Raw genomic sequence first — 23,051 nt, 5'->3', positions numbered from 1 at the left:
CAAACTTGGGCAGATTCCCCCTAAGTGTATCCCCATACCGAAAAAGGGACAGGGCAGGCCGCATGGGAAGGCACGGCTTCCTGTCCAACGCCTGCCCACTCCTATGGCGGACTGCGTCCATTATTAGAGTGCATCGCTTGGAAGTTGGAATCCAGTGTGAAACGGTACGGCAGTGCACCAAGCATGCCTACCTACGTTTGAAAAATCAAAATTCCTGAGATTTAGGCACTGCCCACAGTCACACAAAACACTGCCCATTTTCACATGCCTCCGCCCACATGTTAAAAAGGTAAACTCTGTTGTAATGTGATGTCAAATTTGCAGTTCCAATTGAAATATGCATATTTCATTAAATTTCCTTTTCACAACCACCCAAATTGCATAGGGCAAAAGGCATTCGCCTTCCATAAAAATCAACTCCAAGAACCAAGACGAAAGGTTTTCCCTGAATTTTGCAGTACCAAAATTGGACAATTCACCTTAGTTGTTTTTCATCAGGTTATGTAGTGCAGTGGTGAGTTGTCCAGACTGCAAACCTGATGGCTGTGGTTCAATGGGGCTGAGTCCACCCTAACCTGGGCAAAAAGAAACAAAGCAGAAGAAATGCACGTTTGCATTGAAAGTTGGCAAAAAAGAATGACAGGAGAAGCAAAATAAACGTGCGTTATTTTGCTTCACCTGCATTCTTTTTGCCAATGTGCTGGAAGCGTTACAGTCATTAATACAGAGACAAAGCCACACTCAGGCAGGGAGTCTATGGCAGTGCAGTCCTGCAAGCATAACATTACAAAACAAACAAAAAAAAGTAATCAGTGAAATCAGTGAAAGCTGACCCCCACCAAATTTCCTGAGATTCCAGGGTCTTTCCCGGAGATCTGGAGAAGTGGTTAAAATTCCTGAGTCTCCGGGAAAGATCCAGAGGTTAGCCACCTTTTTAGGCGCCCAGGTGGCCTAGGTCACTGAACTGAAGATGTTGTCGAACTATGAAAATGTGATGCGTGCAAGACCTCTACTTACTTGCATTCTTTTGATGAGGTTTACTTGGCATATAGTGGCAGTGGTGATATCGTCTTGCGTATAGGGGCTACGTTTAATAAGCTTTATACTAGGCATGATGGGAGCAGCTAAAATCGGTTGGCGTCATTGTATAGTTTGTCATTATGATGTCCATGTCTGTTATCACATCTATTTTAATGCTAGTTGCACTCGTTCTAGCATGCTCAGTTGTCTTAAGATGGCGATTTCTTACTTTATGTATGACCTGTATTAAGTAATGGGCGTTTGTTGGCAATGAAGGGCTGCCAGCTCAAGGGGGAGGTGGGAATTCCAAGCACCTGGAGATCGAGCACGGCATGCAGACTAAAGTTTGAAACATGTACTGCCAGCCAGGTTATACTCATCGATATAATATGCCACTCTCCGGAAGATTTTGGGAACCGACTTGTTTTGGTTGGTTTGCCTAGCACCGCAGACCCCGAGTGCTGTCAAAGTGCCTCTGTTTTCTGGGCCATTTAGAATTTTCACAATTTGTGCAGCAGCTTGGTTTGTCTATTGGGAGATGCCTGGAGTTGTTGTCGCCTCCTGAAACAAAGTAAAACCACGTTCTCCTCACATTTCCATCTGTCACATCTTGGAATGATAACCTACTATCAGAAAATTATTCATATGGTTAGTCTAGTATTGCCCCTTGTGAAATACATGTGAGGTGGTATGAACAGAACACCTAGCTGCAACACAGGGCCAGTGGTCCCTCAGGCCCCTGCAGGCTGGTCACACTGCAGTGTGCCAGTACGGACAGTTTGAAACTGCTTCCCTAAGAGCAGGTGACAGACAAACCATTTACTTGGGAAGCAACAGCTGTGTTTTCACATTAGAATTCTTCTGTAAAGTACTTGAATTACAATGTAATGAAACTAGCTTCATTTATATTGCAATTATTTATTCATATTGAGGAGGGGTTTTGTCACACAACAGAGGTGTAGTTTGGGAGTGACGTGAGCCAGTCGGGGGAGAAAGGGCGCATTCTGCTGAATGAGGGATTGGGGGCCGCCAAGGATGCTTCCCGCCTGGGGTGCAATCTGGTTTAAGACCGGCCCCGTCTCCATCTAGTTACCCCTGTCATGAGGATTCGTTTGAAGCCTAAAGCCAAGTGCAACTCTTGGCACGACTCAGACCTCATCATCCTTAAATGCAAGTGCAGGGTGGCTGAGAGGAAATGGAGGGTATCATGTGCACCCTCTGACAAACTGGCCCACCGCCTGCTCTGAAGGCAGTACCGACTCTGTCCACACTAAGAAGAGATCACACATCCAAGCCCACGTATCTGCAGCATCTAACTCGGCTGAACTCTCTAAAATCTGCAAGTAGCTGGCCAACCCTGCTGCAGTCTCTACATCTCCTGTTCCCTCCCAGGCCCTCTGCATGGCCTTGGCCTCACATTTCACCTCAAACACAGGACATCCTGTCCACCATCTCTGCCTTCTTGTGGCTGCCTCTCCTGCTCCCTTCTCTTCCTTTCCTTTGTTCACCCCTGATGAAATCTCTAGACAAATCTGATCTATGAAAGTCTCAAAACAGGTTCTTCCCTGTTCATCCAAAACCATCAAGGACCACATTGACACCCTCACTGCAGCCTTGGCTGACTTCTGCAACCAATCTTTCGCCACTGGAACCTTCCCTTCCCCAGATTCATTCCCTTGTGCACCCTCTTAAGAAACCCTCAGCCAATCCCTAACTATCGCCCAATCTCCCATTACTCCTTTTCTGGGCAAACTCTTGGAAAAGATGGCCATCTCCCAGTTTAACCTTCACGCTGAATCTGTTGGTCGTCTCCATGACAATCAGTCTAGCTTCAGAACGCCCAGAAGCACAGAAACTGCTCTCCTAACATCTGTGAAGACCTGCTCTCAACACTAACCACCCTTCTGACCTTCTCCTCCTCAATCTCTCTTCTGCTTTTGATACGGTTAACCATGCCATCCTGCTCAACTGGCTCCGTGATAACCTAGGTATCTCTGATCAGGCCCAGACCTGGCTGACCACCTTTCTCTGACCGACCCTCCTAGGTTCAAGTTGGGTGCTTTCTCTCTTATCTCTCTCCCCCCCCCCCCCCCCCTCTACCTGTGGTGTTCCCCAGGGGTCTAATCTTTCTCCTCGGCCAATTGCCCACTGCATAGTTGCTCTCTGCTCCAACTTCCAGTCATATGCGGACGACAAAGCTCTCTTTCAGGCTCCCCTCGGGCACCTCTCCTCTCTCATCCCGGATTATCTGTCCGCAATCCAGGAGTGGTGTGCTGCCAATGATCTGTGCCTTAATGCCAGTAAGATGGTGATCCTCCTCACTGGATTACCTGCTCCCTCCTTTCCTCTCACTCTGGCCACCTACCCTGGGCCCACTTCCTGCTCCTACCTGTGAGGCCAAGAACCTCAGGGTCATCTTCAAGTCCACCCTCTCCTCTTCTCACATCTCCGACGTCTCTAAGAAGTCAAACTACCAGCTGCACCTCCTCAGAGATATTCTTCATTTTCTCACTTTCCCCAAGAAGCTCACCGTCTCCAGAGCTATGGTAGTCTCTAGGCTGAACTACTGCAACAGCCTCGTTCCAAATCTACCTGCCTCTACAACTCATCCAAAACAGGACTGCGAGACTGGTACTTGGCCTCAAGCCTAGGGATCGTATCTCTCCAACACTGAAATCTCTTCATTGGCTCCCAGTGGCAGCAAGGATCAAGTTCAAGACCCTTTGCATTGTCCACAAGGCTTTCTGGGGCCGAGGACCGCAATACCTCCAAATCTCTCTACCGAGAAATCTTCCTACTCAGGCCCTCTGCTCCTCCAACTTCTTGAGGGTCATTCGCTTCACCAAGCAACGAGTTGGGGGCAGATCTCTTTCTTCGGCTGGAACCTCCCTCTGGAACAGCCTCCCTGAAACTTGAGCAGAACCATCTCCGGTTCCGGAAACACCTCAAGACTTTCCTCTTTGCTTCTGCCTTCTCCCTTCTTTTCCCCTGCTGATCTCCTGTTTGATTCACGCATTAGTCACCTGGCCACCTTCTGAATTCCCCGCCTGTCCAGCTGCAAATCCGCACTGCCTCTTGGCACCCCCTGCACTTGTGGTCTGTATCTGTAACCTTACAGTCCCTTCTCCTGCACTTATTAGATACAAGTTGTTTGCACCTCCACTTGTCACCTGTTGGCTGCACTACTTGTTACCGTTTTTCCTTTGTCCTTAACTTCTCCATCCTCCAACCCCCCTCCCCCGACTTCTCCACTCCCCTCCCCTTTCCCTTGCACTTTAGCCATCTGAATGTCACTGGGACTAGTAAGATTGTTTTTTTGTCCTCCCTCCATTTCCCCTCCCTCGCCTTGCCGCACCTTGAAACACTTGTGTATAGGTGCATTATAAATGCCATATCATTGAAAACAACATGCTCAATGTCCCCCACCCACTTTTCTTCTGCACTTTTCAGATACACCCTATCTGACTAAGCACTTTACCATTTGCTGGCTGCACTACCACTGCTTATCGCCTTTATTTATTTTTTACTTACTACTATTTATTCCATGCACTTTGCCCCTTTCCCATGCACTTACGCGCTCTTTAGGTCACTGGGCCTAGTAAGACTGTTTTTGTTCTCTCCCCTGTTCCCCTCCCTTTGCCCAGTCACGCTCTGAAAAACTTGTGTATGAGCGCGATATAAATAAAATTTCATTTCAATGCTAAAAGGACAACTCCATATTGTGTTTCAAAGGGACTTGTGCCATACAAAATGTTTTATGGGATGGGCATGTGATTTTCCATCAGGCAACAACTAGGACTAATGGTGGACGACCCTCAGGTGGTCTATGCACTGATCAAGAATGGTCATGAAAAAATTGCAAGTGCGCTTTCAGATGAAGGCAGAGGTGTACTAGCAGTAAAATTAGAATTACTTCTGGAGGAACCAGTATCCCATATTCTCCTGTTGAACGTCTAGTGGCACCCGGCCCATTGCAAACTCGCAGCCATGATCAGTTCTATAGAGACAATTCTTGTGAACTATAAAGAAACCTTTCCAGTTTCCGATATCATGGTAGGAGATCTGAATGCTCATTGCTTCCCAGAGGGCACAGATCTGGGGAAAAGGAAAGATCTCACCAGCCCGCATACCATACTATTAATTGAATAAGGTTCTCAATGGAGAGACTTTTGGGAAGAATGGGGACTATTAGTTGCTAACGGACAATTGATTGGACGTATCCCTGCCCACCCCACTTGGCATAGAGACAGTCAAACCTCATGGCTTGATTAGGTTATTATTTTTAAAAAATGTGTTCTCCATCTCTACACGGTTCGATGTTATAGATCACCCTTACAGTGATCATGATCTAGTCACACTTCACTTAAATTTAATCCTCAGGGAATCCAAAATAACATGCTGTAAAAATATCATTGCTAACCAGAAAAATAATTTAGTTACATGGAATGAGAAGAGCCCTGCAAACTTTAAATCGACTTGTTGAGAATTTCTGGCATACTACAAACTATCCCCAAAAAGTAAAAGGCCCATCAGCTGAACATTTCTGCACTTTCATGAAAGAAAAAGCCTCCACTCATATAGGCAATAAACTTATCAGGAAGGGCTCAATTCGCCCAAACGTTTACACCAAAAAGGAAAAATGTGAGACTTCTCTCCCGTAATAAAGAGGAGACATTTGAACAGATTCGGAAAGAGACAGTTCTATCGTAAATTGGATTAAGAACCATAGGATAAGTTGTGCAGAAAAATAGACATTTTTGGGATGTCAAACTCACGCAGGATCAGAATCCCTTGAAAACATGAATCCTGTTTCAGAAGAAATATGGTGTAGGCCCTTTGATGAATTGTACAAAAAGGTGGGTAATAAAATCATAAACCCAAATCTCATTGATCCATAAACCCTAGACATTTTAATTGCAAGTCTAGTGGAAATCAAAGTCTGGTTCGAATTTTCACACACCTGGTCCCAATGGGCTATGTAACCTTTTGTTGCAAAAACAACCAGATATGTGGGCCAGAGTATTACACATGCTGTTGCAAGACATTTTGGCTAGTAAGGTCTTCCCCTCCACTTGGCATACATCGGTTGCGCCGATATTCAAAAAAGGCGATTGCATGAATCCAGCAACCTATCACCATATTGCTCTCCTCGATGTAGAGAGCAAAATATTTGCACAGTGTCCCGAGTTGTCTGGAGGAATGGATTTCCTCTACAAATAGATTAATAATATTTCAAAACAGGCTTTAGGGGGGGGGGGGAGAACAGGAACCGAGGCAAGTGATCTTTTTGTCCAGACTATGATTGATGAAGCGTGCAAGAAGGAAGTCCCCTCTGTATGTGGCCAGCATCAATCTAAGTCTTGCCTGTGATAAGGTCGACAGAATAAGGGTATGCTCGAAGCTATTAGCGTGGGGCATTCTAACACATCTGCTGGACATTTTGATACTTCTACATAGCAATACGGTGTGAGAGTTCGACTTGGAGCTAATGGGGAGGTGTCTAGGCCAATAGAAACTCACTGAGGAGTGAGACAAGGGTGTATATTTTAGCCGCATGCCTTTTCAACGTATACTGTCTGATGTAGGGAAATCTCTTGGAGAAGCATCTTTTATTGCACCACAAATAAGTGGTGAGCATTGGTTTTGGGTTGGGGATGATCTGTTGCTCTTAGACAGGACACGGATAGGCCTGAAAAGCTACTCAACTGTTTATCAGAATATGTCAAAACAAACAGTCTTGCTATATACCCAACCAAGTCCAGCATTCTATGTTTCAATGGAAATAAATCTAAACAAACAGAATTTAGGTGGTATTTGGTCTCCATATCAATTAGCACAACCGCAAGGATAAAATATCTGGGATTTACCTTATTAAGACCAAAAGGAACACAAGACAGGAGAATTAGCATTATGGGCAGGTAATGGATAGGTAATCAATATGCTGGCCAAATGAAATGTATTCAAAAGAAATCCTGTTGCTTCACACTTTCTTGTGATCATTTTATACAGCTAAAGTTGTGCATCTCTAATATACGGGCTAGAGATATTCAGCCAATGGGAAAAAAATGGAATTGAATAAACTTGAAGGAATGACATATTCCAACAAGTGTACCACTCTCTATTCTCTGTTGGGAATTGGGACTCAATTATCTGTCCTCGTTAATCCAATTGAAAATGTCACTGCTTCGAAAACTAAATGGTACACTCTCAAGACTCACTGTACTCTATATAATGGGAGCCCATTAGAGAAAAAGGACAGGAAAGATATTTCATACATATTTCCAACAATACCAGCAAATAATGACAAAATATTATATTTTGAAATGTTATTCAATCCTGTTTAGGCAAAAAGAAAAAAAAGGTTACACTGAGACTGGGCTTTTACGTGTGATGAAAGAACAAACTATAGACTAAAAAAAGATATTAGTCTAGATTCCAAAAAGAGGGGGAATCTTCTGCCTTACTTACAAAAATGTCCAGACAGATGCTTTAGTGAAACTTATGAGATTTTTTTTTCCACTTTAATTTTTATTGATTTGTCATTCAACAATACATTGTAATTCAATTGAACACACCAAAGTCACCCAACATTTTTACCCCAACCTCCCTCTCTTTCCCTCCCCCGCGCTATAGCTACCAACACCAACCATCTGACAGGGACATGCACATAAGTGAAATTGAAACCAAGCCTTCAAGTACTAACTGGCCAGGTGGGTTATATGCACGGGGACTACACATTTCTCGAGACCCTCCCCCCTTAGACCTCGGGAGTAACACAAACCTAGAGGCAGACATGATCACAGTTTCAGGGCCTCACAACCTTTTTTTAACAGTACCACACTCCACTCCAACAGAAAGCTGTCCATCTCATCATTAACAATCACTGAAAGTTTTTCATATGTAAAAAATAGGCCAGAGCTTAGAGAGCCACTACACTCCTTTCCGGTCGGAGCAGACGTTTGTTTCCATTTCTGAGCCAGGGCAAACCTTCCGGCTTTTAACATGGCTTCCACAACTCTTGAGAAACTAGATGTTTCAGATTCAGGGAATGGAACGCCCAGCAAGAATTCAATGGGGGTGCAAATTCAGGGAGACACCTACCATGTCCCTATTCCAGCTCAGTTCTGCCAAATTTGATTGGTTGGGCACTGCCACCACATATGGTACCATGTTCCATGTTGCCCACATCCCCCGGGGCAGAGAGGAGAGACTCCCACAAACATTTTACAAAGTCTTGCCTTTCCGGGGGCAGGTCGAATTTTAAAGTCGTTTTCCATCGTCGCCATATAGAGACCCAGCCAGCATTAATTTACAGACTGTACCCAAGGTTGCGTCTTCCATCTCCGCGCCCACCCTTTCCGGCCAAAACCTTTTAAAATTCAGTCTCCCCTCCAGATCCACTGTGACCAGGATCTGTAAATTCTGGACAGTGCTCCCTTCCTTTTGTGGAACTCTGCAATTATTTTCTCAAAGGGGTTGAGGAGGCGGGAGCTTCTTACACCACCTGAGGTCCGTCAAGATGCCCTTCACACAGAGGTTTTCAAAGATCGACAGCGGGGACGTGCCCATGGCCTCAGCTAAGGTCTCGTATTAAATAAAGCTACTCTCCCTAAACAACCGAGCGGCTCTCTCAAGTTCCATATCTGACCATCACAGTGTTACAAAGCCCTATGTTACCCAGATCCAGGGGGCGGGGGCCACAACAAGCTCAGGGGCGAGGGCTAGGAGGAAATGAGCATTTGCCTTAAGTGTCCATAACTTCCAGAGGTCTGCCAATGTGAAGTGGGATCTAACATGCGGGTGGGGATTCCCCTGGGAGGCAACCATAAAAGGTCTCTCACTTTCTAGGGGTGAGTGTGGGCGTCCTCTATGCATGTCCAATAGGTACCCATGTCATCCCTCATTACCGGGAGCTGTGCTACACTGTAATAGAATTTAAAGTCTGGAAGGCCAAAGCTCCTCAGATCCCTAGGGAGAGTCAAGGTTGGATATTTAACTCTGCCTTTTCCGTTTCCAGGTAAAGTGTTGCACTTTGCCTTTGAGCGTCACGAAGGAGGAGTCTGGTAGGGTGGTGAGGAGAGCCGTGAAAAGATACGAGACAGGGGAGGATGTTAATTATTACAGATACCATTCGGCCAAACCAGGAGAGGGTAAGAGGGCCCCAGCTTCACAGATCTGCTTTAATTTTCTCAAGGATTGGAGTGTAGTTGAGGTCAAACAATGATCCCAGGTCCCTAGGGAGATGAATTCCCAGGTACGGGAAGGCCTTACACTCGACTCTCATTCCACCTGTTTTACTACCAGCGGTACCCCAGTCATCTCCTCCCATGGGCATCACGCTGGACTTGGAGAGATTTATTTTCAGGCCCGAGAATCCGCCAACTGTTTGTATCTGATCCAGGAGGCGTGGGCGAGATTCCACCAGATTAGTTGGGTAGCAAAGAATGTCATCGGCAAACGACAATTTAAAGTCCAGTTTCCCGCATTGGATTCCCACAATCCCCTGGTCCAACCTAATGGTGATCGCCAAGGGCTCCCAAAGGGGGATGAAACAATGCCATTGACTGCCACTCTCGCCGTTCGGCTGTTATAGAGTTGCAATCCACTCTGCATTGTTCTCCTAGCTCCATCCTCTGCAAAACTATGTACTGCCATTCAACCCGGTTGAATGCCTTTTCCGTATCTATGGATACAAGGTGAGCCCCTAGGTCTCTGCGTGTGGTCTCAGACATTGAGTCTATGGTCTTCCTTCTATTATCCGCTCCCTGTCTGCCCAGAACGAACCCTACCTGATGGCCATGAACCAACAATGGCAACTGCTGAGCCAACCTATTGGCTAGGAGTGTTGCCAGAATTTTCACGTCAGTATTCAGGAGGGAGATGGGCCTGTAGGATGAGCACAGAGCAGGGTCTTTCCCTTATTTTGGTAGGACTACAATTAGGGCTGCTAACAGACTGGTTAAGGGAGCCCGTTTCAAGGCCAAGCTATTTAATTTGGCCCTGGAAAGGTGCCAGGGTGGAGCAGAATACCTTATAGAATTAGATCGTAAAACCATCGTCCCCGGGAGTGGTGCCCCTTTCATTCCACTAATGGCATCTATTATTTCCTGGGGAGTGATGGGCGCTATGGGATCGGCCTTTTCCGTCAGGAGGCGCGGGATCAGGAGGGAATCAAGGAAACAAGTCAACGTCGACCACGTCATTTATATTCTGAGGTGTAAAGGCACTCATAGAACCGGCGGAATTTCTCCGCTGGCGAGTCTTTCGAGAAGTTGCGAGCCTTCGGCAGAGGACAGGGCATCTACTCTACAGCTGTTCGTAAGGTCCTTCAACCTCCATGCTAAGATCTGGTCTGCCTTTTCTCCTTTTTCCATGTACTTCTGTTACAAGAAGGCTAGTTTCCAGTCTATTTGACTGGACCAGCAGTGCATATAATTTCTCTTTGTGTTGTTGAAGTTCAGTCCATCTGCCCGGGAACATTTGGGACTTAAAACCCCCCTCCCTCTATCCCCGGATGGATGGCCTCAATTTTCTCCCCGAGGAGCTTCTCCTCATTCGCCCTCTGCCTTTTTCTCCTCACTCCCATGCCAATGAGGGTCCACCTTATCATAGACTTAAAAGCAGCCTCCCAGACCCCCTCTATACCAACTTCCCCATAATGTCACAGAGGAGCGCCTGCAATAGCACTTTATCCCGTAGCAGTAATTCATTGCATGACCACCTTGTTTTGGGTTTTCGGGGGGACACTCATTAGGACTCACTAAGTTGTGGTCTGACCACAGGGCAGTTTCCACCGTAAACTCAGCTACTCGCTCCAGCATGGAGGAGTCGACCAGAATATAATCTATTCTCGAAAACGTGGCGTGAACTTTGGAAAAGTATGTGAATAAGGGGGCGCCCCTGCACTCTCGTGTGCATGTCCAACAGCCCCAGGTCATTGTTGACCTTTCGGAAGCAGGCAGCTATCCTTCGCTGCACCGGTGTTTCCGAGTAGGGGCCCTCGCTTTTTCTATCACTCTCAGGCTGCAAGACCATATTAAAATCCACACCCGCTATCCGGGCACCCTCAGCAAAGGACGTTATTTTGGTTCTAACCCCTTCCCCAATTCATTCGGACAATTAGCTCCACTAATCTCCGCCTTGCCCATCTAGTAGCGAACCTCTGAGTCGTTACGTGGTGCTGTTGTGAATTGTGCCCCTCTGGATACCACAAATGCAACTTTTTTTCTTATGGGCCCGACGAATGAAATAACTCTTGTATTGATCTGGCTCTCATGGCCGGCTCCCTTCCCCACACACAGTGGGTCTCTTGCAGAACCATGACATTTTAGCCGATCGAATTCCCCGACCACTAGGGATCTTGTGTGGGGAGTTCAAACCTTGTACGTTTAGTGAACCTAGCGCCGGTGCTCGTTTCGAGACATACCTCAGAGGGACCCGGGGATGGGGGGGTGCAACAGTCTTATGAGCCCACCTGTGTGAAATGCAGTATGTGCGCCCCCATCTAGGGATTGGCAAGCTCAGACTGTGACCACAGGCCTGTCCCCCTGTGGGCTGGAATGGAGCTTGGTAGCTTGTAAGAAAAGAACCAATGTAATTAACAAACCCCCACCATATACCCTCCCCACCTCTTGAGCACCTGGACTGCCTGTGACGTAAGAGTTGCAGCTGGGCCAGGACACCAGTCCCTACCACCCCGGGCTTAGTTTGAACCCAAATACCGCCTCTGGAGGTAACCCCCCCACCCCCATTTAGCCCAGCAAAACTAGGAACCAAAACATAACCACCCCCCCAAAACATCACACTATGAACCATACAGCCACCTCGACCGGTGTACAAAACATCTCCCGGGGCAAGAGCCTGTTACAGGAGCACCGGCTTGGGCATCTAACAGGCTATAAATCAAAACCGGCCCACGTAGCCACGTTCAACTGGGCCATGGCGAGCTACCAGGCCAGCCCCCGCCTCGGACCAAATCACAGATCTTCACAGGAACCGGGAGGCTTGCAGTGCACTGGGTCCCCATGTTTTCCTCCGTTGGGAACTGTTGGGGATGGCGGGGTCAGCTTTCTAAACTTCCTGTTGCCGCGGAGTCTCGACAGAGCGGTCTACTTTCTGGGATTCAGTCGGCTCCCTCCCATGGATTCCTGAGTTGCCCGCGTTTTGGGCGGCATCTCCCAGAAGCTCATGTGTCGCACACTCGATGTCATCTTCCGTAACAAGGTTAAACTTGTATCCCTCATATTCGAAGGAGAGTGAGAAGGGAAAGCCCCACCTGTAATGGATCCCTTTCTTCTGGAGCCTCTTTGTTAGGGGGCCACACAACATTTTTCTATTCAGGGTGAATGCTCAAAGATCTTGATTGATAGATAGAAGGGGGACACACACATAACTATCGGGCCCCTCTTTCTAGCCAACTCCGAAATCTTTGCCTTCTTGTCAAAGTAATGGAACCTTGCCTCAATAGTATTTCACTTGTCAAATAGCTTACTGACCACTGCGTCTCGCCTTCGCATTCCGGGAAGCCAAGGAACCTCAGGTTACTGCAGCGCTCCCGATTTTCTAGATCATTTTAAGGGCACACTTTTCTTCCTGCCTCTCCAGCTCCGAGAGGCTCATATCGATTTGGGTCTCCAAGAGATCTACGGACATTCGGTTAGCCTCCAGATCCCAGATGCGTTCATCCATACCGTCCATTTTTTTTGTCCAGTGCTTTAAGCCTCTTCCCAATATCCGCTCTGAAGCACCTAATTTCATCCGATAGGGGCGCCATGCCCTTGCTCACTGATTGTGCCTCATCTGCGCCTGCTATCGATGAAGTTGGCAAAGTTGTTGGTGCCGTGGTTACGGTCTGGTCGCACCAAAACTGTTGAAGTACATCGGATCAACTCATGGGCGAGCACCACTGGGAGACCCTCCCAGGGTTCGAGCTGGAGTCTGGCCGTGTAATGAGCATACACCCCTTGCTTCCCCCAGGGGGAGCTCTCTGGGTGTTTTCAGAAACAGGGGTTCGGTGGTTGCTGGCAGGGTCACCAGATACTTTGATGGCGGTGGGTGTCCATGCCCATTGCAGGATTCATGGACCATCAACAAAAAGGGGGTCACCGCAATGGATCAGTGGAGCAAGCCAGTTCCATCCAGTTCAAAGTCAACTTGCCACTTGCGAGAAGCCGTGTGTGGTCCCAACCACTATGCCCAGGCTCCCGTGCCCAGGGAGATTGCCGCTCTTGCACTTTCTGCGAGCCCCCTAGGTTGAAGAGGGACAGGGCATGGTTCCTCACTTTATGATAGGGGCCTCGTTTCCAGGGGAAAAGAAGCTCTCTCCCTGCAGAAGGGGCTGTGTTCGTATGCCCCACTCCCCTGTTGCTGGTGTCTGGGTCTTCGCTGCACACCCTCCTGGGCTCACGCACTTCCCTCGGGCCGAGGGGATGGTTCCCCTGGTGGCGGTAGGCCCCAGGGGTTCAGGGTGAGATGGGCACCTCCAGCGGGCTATCAACGAATACTCGCCCCCTCTCTCCCGCTCCGGCAGATGAAGCGGACCAGAGGATGAGCCGTGACCTCTCCCCAACAGCTGTGGCTCCTTCCCGCTAACCTTTTGTTGGGCTACCGCACCCGCCTCCCTCAGGATCTGGGAGGTTGCGGCACCAAGAGGACTGCGCCTCGCACCCCCCTCCTGGGTACCTCTGGTGGTGGAATGCAGTCAGGCTGCAGCTCCCGCCCTCATGGGCAGCTCCGCTAGGTTCAATGCTGCCTCACTTAGTGTCTGCTGCTTAGCACCCTCCGCGCCAGGTTCTGCGTTGAGCTGCAAGACCGTGTACACTTTCTCCACGGTCAGCTGCCTCCTGGCCACAGCGTTTCTCTGCCTCCACTGGGGCTCCTTTTCTGTACCTGAAGAGGGCTCCGGAGTACCGTTCAGGCGGGGGAATGGGCACGCTATCCACCGGGCTCAGTCCCCCGCCGTGGTCATATGGAACTGCCAGTCAGAACGAGTTTGCTCTGCGTTCCGCTTCCCCTTCACCACAGAGTTTCTTCTCTACCATGGGGGCTCCGGTCCCTGTTCTTACACCAGAGGGATCAGCAGGGGCTAATCGCAATTTGGGGAGGGTCGGGTCTGCTCACTGGGGGCTGCTAGGGGGCTTCAGCCCTTTTACAGCCTCGACGGTGAGGACCGACGCAAGAGCGTTCGCTCATCTCTGCGCCCCCTGGTGGCCCTCATGAGATTTAGTTTTAATATGTTATATACAGGAGAGGTGGAGAGGTTTTGTACCCAAGAGACCAACGAGAAAGTGCAATATGTAGGTTTTGTCAAGACCCTATGGAATCATTAAAACACTTAATGACATTGTGCCCTGTGCTCCGTGGTCTGAGAGGAATATTTTAGTTTTATACATTGCACTGAACATCTGAATAGTGATTAAGTATGGTTGTATATGTTGCAGTGCAGACCCAACATTGCTCCCAATACGAATTGTGCAATATCTTTCAAAAAATATTATAGAATGAAATGTCTTTCTTTTTAAACAAATGTACTGAATGTTTAATAATTTGAGTAATTTATGTAATCTACTGTATTGTGAATCCCTCTGCAAATGATTGAGTTTTGTTTCCGATTCTTTTTACATTGTATAAGGTTTAAATAAAACTAATTTACAAAAAATAAAAAAATGAAAGAAAATAAAATTTAAAAAAAGGAGAAGCACACGTTGGTTTCAAAGGGCCAAATTGATCTCTGAGCGCATGTGAATAACCAGACCAATGGTGCGGGTATCATTTCAGGTAACTCACCAATCCCGTAGCAAGAACCAAGGTGATAGACTAGGGGCACCACCAGTTAGAGGGCAGTGGTAGATTCGGATGTGGCCAATCAGTCAAGGGACTATAGGGGACTGGTAGTGTGTATACAGGTGACAGTCAATGTGTGTGGGAGATGAACACTATATTTGCTATGTCATGTGTGCAGATTTCTTTACTTAAAACCTTGTGTTTTCTTTTAACTAACAGAGTTCTGTGGCAGTTCAGTTCTACGGGACAAGCACCTTTTTCCTTTTGGTATTCAAAATAAATCGGCTTTTCCTTGCAACAAGCTGCACCAAGCTTTTTTTCCTTAAAGGATTGTTTTTATTGTCTGCTGGTCTCGCCTTACAAGTACTACATAACCATCAAATTATAATTTGCACTTTTATTTTCTTTTCTTTTTTGCTATGGGGCTGTGAAGGGCAGAGGACCAGCTTTAGATGTATGAATGGAGTGAGGAGTACTTATCCAATCGGGGTCTGCCAGACATTGTCATGTAAGGGCTAGGCAAATGTTTGATTGGAAGAATGTTCAACAGGGAAACAGCAAGCTGAACTACTCTTTCGTTACAAAAATCGTAAAGCCAATATACTTAGTAATAACTTTGGCTTTTCCAACATTAGACAAAAAAAAATTAAGAGCTTAATGTCAATACGCCAGAGGCATTACAAATTCTTTAAAATCCAATTGGCCCTGCAAGTCAAGCGCCTTCATTTTCATACTCAACCTGAGAAATTCACTTGCCCCATGAGGAACGGGTGACCAAAAAAAAAAAAAAAAAAAAAAAAAAAAAAAACACACACACACACTACCTGTGCTTTCTGCTAAATGGTACATGTCACCATCTAAGATAAAACAGTTCATATTTGGGGCATTGCAGCCACCCAGAGGCCAACCACGCGCAGTGAAACTTATTTGCCACTCAGTGAAAACAAGGTTGTTTGAAGAAAAAGTCAAATAAGCGTCAAACATCCCCATACTCACCATGAAGGTAAAGTACCATGCAAATGGCATTCTTAGTTAATAAAATCTACTTGACTATGCAAATGGGCGAGTAGATTTTGCGAGCCCTGCATCCATTCTCAATCTTTGACCTAGTCTCAATCTATATGAACTGGCCATTCCACCATTCATTTTATTTTTTTTTTCAAAATGTCAATATTGAGGATTCTTAAAGGTAAGCAAGCAATCTAGGTTTTCTCCCTTAGAACAAAATACAAAAAGTGACACAAAGCCAAAGTAAATCCGCAAAGAGGTAACTTCCCATTTCTCCATTCCTCCACCTGCTAAATGTATAGGTTGTAAATGTGGTGAGGAGAATTCCCTCTCCCAGCAATGATGGCACATTTATGCTCACATTTTGAGCATTTGTCCATGACAAAGGCAGCAATTAAAATGGGATTGGATGACTCTTTGGCCTGAAAACTTTTATAACCGAGGACTGGGGCTAATGGGTCAGACCTCGGGCAGATCTTCTGACGCATAGGTCACTTAGAAGTTTTCCTAAAGTTTCAATGAGCTAGGATCAACTGAACAAATTACAAAGAAGACACTTAAATGTGGCTAACATGCGACAAGAGTTGCAAGCCCTCTAATCCTGCACCAAACCACCAAACCATTTAATCTACTAATGTTACGAAGACTAACAGATTATACACAGATAATGGGATTACCCCAACCCAATAAACATTGGAAAACAGAACACATACCCAGCTGTCATGATTACATTGTAAATAACCAAGTAGGCTGTAGCTAAAGCGCCTGGTCCTCTTTTTCTCTTTGGAGCTCCATGATCGTTCCCAGATCTGCTGCTTCCACACGTAGGGGATGCCATTGGGCCTGCTCCACAGTCTTTGACCAGTTATTTCACTGGTTCTCTAGCCACAGCCAAAGGAAACAGAATTCACCTGAAAAACAAATGTTTGACAAAAACAAACAAGTCATCAATACTTGAGAACATTACGTTAAAATGTTTGCACCGCACAAGAAAAACATGCAAATCCTCAATGCAGTTGCATTTGAAGAAAGGCACATTATATCTGCCTTACTACTCAATCACATGCAGTCAGCAACATGGAAGGTTCCAGCCAAATGGCCATTGGAATGATGTTTCCCGAGAGAGATTTTGCAACCAGCAATATACTGAAAATGTTTAACAGTAAATAGGGGAATACTGGGATTCTGCAACCTGGATGATAAAATGTGTATATACAGTAATTTTGCAAACTTATGCTGAGATTTCACAAAGTAGCGTTTATGTCTGTCAAACCAGGGTTTTACAAACTGTTTATCAACATGCAAGTATATTGTGTGACGATTTAAGGGATCTCGTCGCCTTCCCTATGAGGCTAGAGAGGTGAGGATGCAACCCAATAGTCACCCTACAAGCCCCATGGACTCATGGGGATAAGTAATCCCATCCTATGAAAGACCTCACTAACCCCTTGTTTGACCACTTCTCCCTCCCAACCAGAAACTACTACGGTATGTTATTGTGAAGTCTCTACAATTGCATCTACCCGATAAGATAGGACTGAGACGAAGAAGAACCAAAGAAATATACAGAAGAAGGGATTATTCAGGAACTGGGACAATGTGGCCAGTAGGAGGCATGAAGACAACCTCAAAGGCTTGTACAACAAACATTGGGCAGGCCCAGGAGTATAAAGTAAAGACAGGAAAGACAGTGTGCTCAGAAGCAGGAAGAGCAGCAAGGGAAGCAGGCATCCATACTGGGCTGCATGAAGTATCAAGTGACAGTCGGTCTCTCAAGAGGAGGCCGAAAGGAATTATGCAAGTCGAGGGAACCCGACTTGCTGCAGAAGCAGGAAAAACTCAGCAGTGTCATGGCCTCACCAAGGTTGACCAAGTGGTCCATAAAACATACTGAGACCACCGCAGCGGCTCCACGGAGGCGCAGAGCAGAGAAAAACATACCAGACGCACTGAACGCATGCAGAAGCAACAGCGACACAAGACCCCGGGAAGAACAGTAGTACTCCCCAGTGAAGATGCAGTAAAACGAGTTGAGAGAATGCTGGGTGGGGTCCCGGGAGCCCAAAGAGTCTAGTATTTACCCAAGAGGGACCTGCCTTATCACAGTAGTGACACTCTGGAGACCAACAGCCAAGTATTCTTCGGGAGCAACCTCCCTCATCCCATTGGTGACAAAAACCCTAAACCTCAAAGAGTGCCTCTGGTCTGTACTCCCTCGCCACAGGAGGGAAGACCGGCTGTTATGGAGAATTTTCAGTTTCTTTGACAATTCCCTTTAACCTTAGAGAGCCCCTCACCCTGCAGCCCTTTGCTGGAATCTGGGACCTTTTTGTTTTTTTGACCTCTTGAGTAGGGTTTTTTCTACTCACTCATGCATTTCTTTCTGACTGGGATTTTGTTCTTATTGTTTTTCTGGAGTCTGGTAAACTCCATAGGCATCAGTTTGGCTTATACCGTTTGGCTTATAGTGACACACAGAACCCCATGTGCAGTGCCACTGAGGAACCCTTAAGAATTCTCCAAATGGTTAAATACATTTTTTTGTGTGAACTACAATTCCAAAGAACAGTGCGATAACTTAACTTTTTCCTTTGTGGATCCAGCACACCACCCTATGTGGAGTGCTGAGGGTTACATAGTAACTCCTTATCCCACATGTAACATTTTGTTACACTAACCTACTTGAATGGCTGGTGGCAGTGGTTACTTTTACCTACCTTTTGTGCCAAGTACTTGCAGGCTGATTTCTCGGCTGCAGTGCAGCACCCATGGGTGAGCATCTTTCCAAAATGGCCCCGGTCTTCTTTTATCAGCATTTCTTGTTTGTTAGTTCTTTTTGGGCTTTTACTCTGTCAGTTAGATCAGGTTTGACTCCTTTGTGTGTTTTGCCTTTGGCGGGCTTCAGCCCCTAAATCCGCCCCGGCTCCAGTGTGTCTGAAGACAGGAAGTGAGGGAGGAGTCCGAAACTTCACTGTCCTTTGTTGTAGGCATGCCTCACCAAAACCAGTACCAACTGGGTGGGAGGGTGTCCAGGAGGATGCCCCTCCTGTGAGGGACAGCCTTATGGCTGTGAAGGAAATAACGCATATAAGGCGAAAGTTTAGGGAATGAAGGCAGAGTCGACCACTGGAACACCAAATCCACAGAGCGACGCCAGCAGCACCTTCCAAAACCAGTGAAGCCCTGCAACTGTGCTGACCCAGTTTTGGTTTCGACAGGGAAGGCCTGTGAAGGACGTGTTCCTTCCTTAGGCTGGTGGGACCAACTAGCCTCAAGACCTGCTTCATTTTGGTGCATCCCCCAACTTTCCTAGGCTACAGAAGCCCAATACCAGGGGACCTGCAACCACCATTGAGTGCTAAGTCTTGCAAAGATCGAATACGGGCAAAACTTTGTGGGCACCCTTATGCATCTACACAAGTAGGAAATCTTTGTCCAGAGTCCAGGACTGAGGAAAATCCAACCAAGCTGTTCACTTCTTGGTGCTGAAGAAAAGGCGCCAAAACCACAAAGCGCCGCTAAATCATGTGGAATACATTGCTGCAGAGTCACTCTCGAGAGTGCTGCCACAGAAGCATGCCAGACGTCCTCCCTTTTGTCACCACGGCCACGGCCCAGGAACAAGGGTCTGCACGCTGCACCAAGAAGGAAAACCGCTGGACATCTGCTTCAATTGACAGGTATTGTGGGCTTGGGGTTTAACCACCTTTTGCCAAAACTAGTGCTTCCTAGCTTGGGAAGGGCTCCTTTATCTACTGTTGAGTTATCCTCAATTCACTTGTGTAGGCTTAACAGCTTGTGCGCATCAGGTGGCTCACTGGAGCTCCTGTGTTTTTCCATCAATGAACTACCGACTATTCAACTAACTTTTTCTAAGAAGACTGCATCAGAACTTGAACTTTCCCATTGACTTTGGCTGTCCTGGCTCCCTAAAGGCATCCATTCTGTACCCTATTGGCTCTGGGCAGTGCTTGTTCCCTACAAGGGTTTTAATTGTATTTCACTCTTATTGCTGGGGGAACATGCCTTCTACATCCCTCTGGGGGAAAAAAAAAGACTATTGTAATAGTTGCTAAAGTGTGTTATCCTATGATCAACTACTTTTTCCCCCCTCTAAAAACTCAGTATTGTACTGGTGAACCAAACAGTGCTATTACTTACCTTGATTGAAGTCACTCAGTGTGCTGGAAATGTTTTAGTACAAAAATAAATTACTCCCCTGCATTATTGTAGTTTAAATGACTATTTGAAATGCCACTGAATTTTACTATTAGTTGCTGCTTGGCTTAAACGTGATCAATTGCTTTGTGTATGTATAAAACACATTTTTAATGTAACTTTTAAAGTCTGTAAGTGTTTTACTTGGATCCTTGTGCATACTGATTTAATTGTACTACTCTACAGCTCACATTACCCCTTCTGAGATACGCCCGACTACTCAGTCACTCTACTAACATGTGCAGTACAAGCCTATGTCAAAGGTTGGGTCCTAGAATACCAAGCAGATAGGTCTTGTGGAGTCCCACACCAGTTGGCCTTTTCAAAATCTTTCACTGACACCAGTATATGTGAAAGACACCAAAGAACTGCTAAGGAGTAATATCCTCAATGGTCAAGAAATAAAAAAAAAGGTCCTGATGAGGCTTCAGTAATAAAACAAAGAATTGATCAAGTCTTAACTCTGTGGTGCACACACCCTTGGGAGGAATAAAGAACAGTCTCCAGAGCTTTTCCAAATAGAGCAGAAGAAGGGAGTCATTCTCCTAATCTGAGCATATTTGGTAAATCAGACTATAGAGCAAGAGACTGTTGAGAAGTCTAAGGTTGGACTTTTCACCAATAGAAGGGAGCCATTTTACCTTCGATTAGACGTTCCTTAAGTCCCTTTTCTTCTTGGTTTATTTGTTAGTGGTAGGGATAGAGTAGTTAGTTTGGACAGTGGACAGTATTTTGGTTTCTTTTGACTTGCATCCTGATGAGCACCAGTTGTCCTGTGTTGATTTAGGGGCAACCCCTCTAGAAATAGGGAGCAGTAGGTTTCTTCTTTTCTCTTGAATAAAAGTCTATATCGAAAATGATATAATCTTATCAGCCTCCTTACTCCATCACACCACAATTGGGTGTGCCAAATTAGAGACATACTGCGTTGTCAAGTCAGAGTATGTTGGAATTGTCAAACTGGGAGCTGACTGGGATTAACAAATGCAATATACTCTATGTCAAATGTGGGTACTGCGACGAGTCACAGGATCTCATCCCTTCTCCCCAGGGGGGAGCCCTTCACTATGAGGCTAGAGAGGTGAGGCTGCTACCCAATAGTCCCCCCTAGGGGTGGTAAAAAGCTGGAGGACCTCATGAGGAGAGACTGCCCTACCGGAGATAAGGGCTCCCGTCCCATGAAATACTTCCCTAAACGAATGTGCCCAGAAGCCATGGCCCTACTGACTCCTTTTCCCTCTCAAACTGAAACTTCTACTGTTTGTTCCTGTGAAGTCTCCATTAGCTCACCTGTAAGACCAGATAGAACTGACAAGGAAGATCCAAAGAAACAGAACAGTAGAAGGGATTACCACAGTAGCGGGATGAGGTGGCCTCCAGGAGGCAGGAAGGTCATTTCAGAGGCAAGGACGACCAACATTGATGCTGCGCTGGGGTGGTCCCAGCAATATAAAGTAAAGACCGAGGAAGGACTGTGTCCGGGGAGCAGGAAGTGCAGGGAGGGAAATGGGCGTCCGTCCTGCAGGGCCTGGGAAATTCAAACCTGCGCTGCCCGAAGTATTGAGAGACAGTGTCTCAGAAGAAGAAGCTGAAGGAACCTCGTGAGCCGAAGCAAACCCAACTCATTGCAGAAAGGATCCAGCGGTGGTGTGGCCTCTCCGAGGTGGACCGTGTGCTCCACAAAACACGCCAAGAACACTGCATCAACGGCTCCTTGGCGAAGCACAGACCAAAGAGGAGGAAAGCAGGAATACGCGCAGAACCAACAGGGACCTGTGAACCTGGGAAGCACTCCCTAGTGAAGTTACAGGTAACAGGAATTGCAGGAAAGCCAGGTGGGGTCCAAGGAGCCAAAAAGGTCAAGTATTCCTCAGGAGTGTACTCCCTCCTCACAGTGGGAAACCCAACACACATGAAAGATAACACAAGGAATAATCTTCCCAATAGTCAAGATATAAAAAAAGTCAACAACGTGCCAACAATATTAAGAGTTGATAAAGCCTTAACTTTGTTGTTCGCAACAAGCCTTGTGAGAAGTAAAGAGACTTGTACAAAGGACTATCAAGGAACAGTCGCAGGGAGTCATTCTCCTCGTCTAGGTTTATTTGGTAAAATCAGACCCTGGTGCAAGAGACCGCTATTAAGTCAGCTTTAGACTGGATGGCTCCATCAGTAGAAGGCAGCCATTCTCCTGGTGAATTTGACAAGAAGTTTATTGAATCCTTTGTGGTTGATTTCTTAGTGACATGGAGAGAGTAGTCAGTTTGGACAGAAGACGGTATATTGGTTTTGGACTTGCATCCTGATGAGCACCTGAGTTAATCTGTGTTGAGGTCGGGAAAACCTCTCTAGAAATACGAGAAAGGCAAGTTTTTTTCTTTATTTGAATTAAAGTCCATATATAGCCAAAATGATAACACCTAGTCAACCTCCTTACTCATCACGCAACAGTACACTGATTTTCAAACTGGAAATACATAGTGCACACTGATTATACTGAGGTTGTCTTAGTAGAAATATAATAGAGGTTAATCAAACTTTGGATTGCTAAAATGGAGGGTGCACTGGGTTTTTCAAGCTGCATGCAAAGAAAGTGCACATCTGTGCATGCAGTGGGATTGGGAAAACTTACACTATCCTAGGTTTGTCAAAATGAGAGTGGACTGGGATTGTAGACAGGTGCTGCCACTATCCATATGTACTTATTCCACTGGCGCTACAACACGTGAAGATCCAAACACTGACCCAGCACGAAGGCAAGTGCAAATGGGGAAATTGCTATATTGATATAAGTAACATGTTGGCCACAAAAAAGTTCCCAGAGAAAGGTACAGTCAGATACCCCATCCAGATCGGTCTGCTTGCAGGATGGTATGGAGACGCAGTTCAGCTCATCGTGGCTAGCCTCCAAGAAAATAGCAGATATTGCCTGAGGGTCCGAGTTTTTACTGCCGAGTCCAGCAGGAGCTGCAGCCTTACTGTCCACCGAGGCTCTAGATCACCAGGAGAAGCACTGGCCTATT

At 46.4% G+C, this 23,051-nt stretch overlaps 1 protein-coding gene across 1 annotated transcript in view; it reads right to left on the bottom strand.

Annotated features, from left to right (window-relative positions):
- The window catches only part of HACD2 (3-hydroxyacyl-CoA dehydratase 2), a 223,937-nt gene that overhangs the window by 177,228 nt on the left and 23,658 nt on the right, over positions 1-23,051 (bottom strand). The window contains exon 2 of the mRNA XM_069616614.1: positions 16,524-16,721. Coding sequence (XP_069472715.1) covers positions 16,524-16,648 — 125 coding nt within the window. The 5' untranslated portion in view covers positions 16,649-16,721. The remainder of the gene's footprint in view (positions 1-16,523; positions 16,722-23,051) is intronic.

The sequence above is a fragment of the Ambystoma mexicanum genome, chromosome 9 (genome assembly GCF_040938575.1).
Source record: "Ambystoma mexicanum isolate Mex_15411 chromosome 9, UKY_AmexF1_1, whole genome shotgun sequence".
Taxonomy (NCBI): Eukaryota; Metazoa; Chordata; class Amphibia; order Caudata; family Ambystomatidae; genus Ambystoma; species Ambystoma mexicanum.
This window is presented reverse-complemented; position numbering and strand designations above follow the sequence as displayed.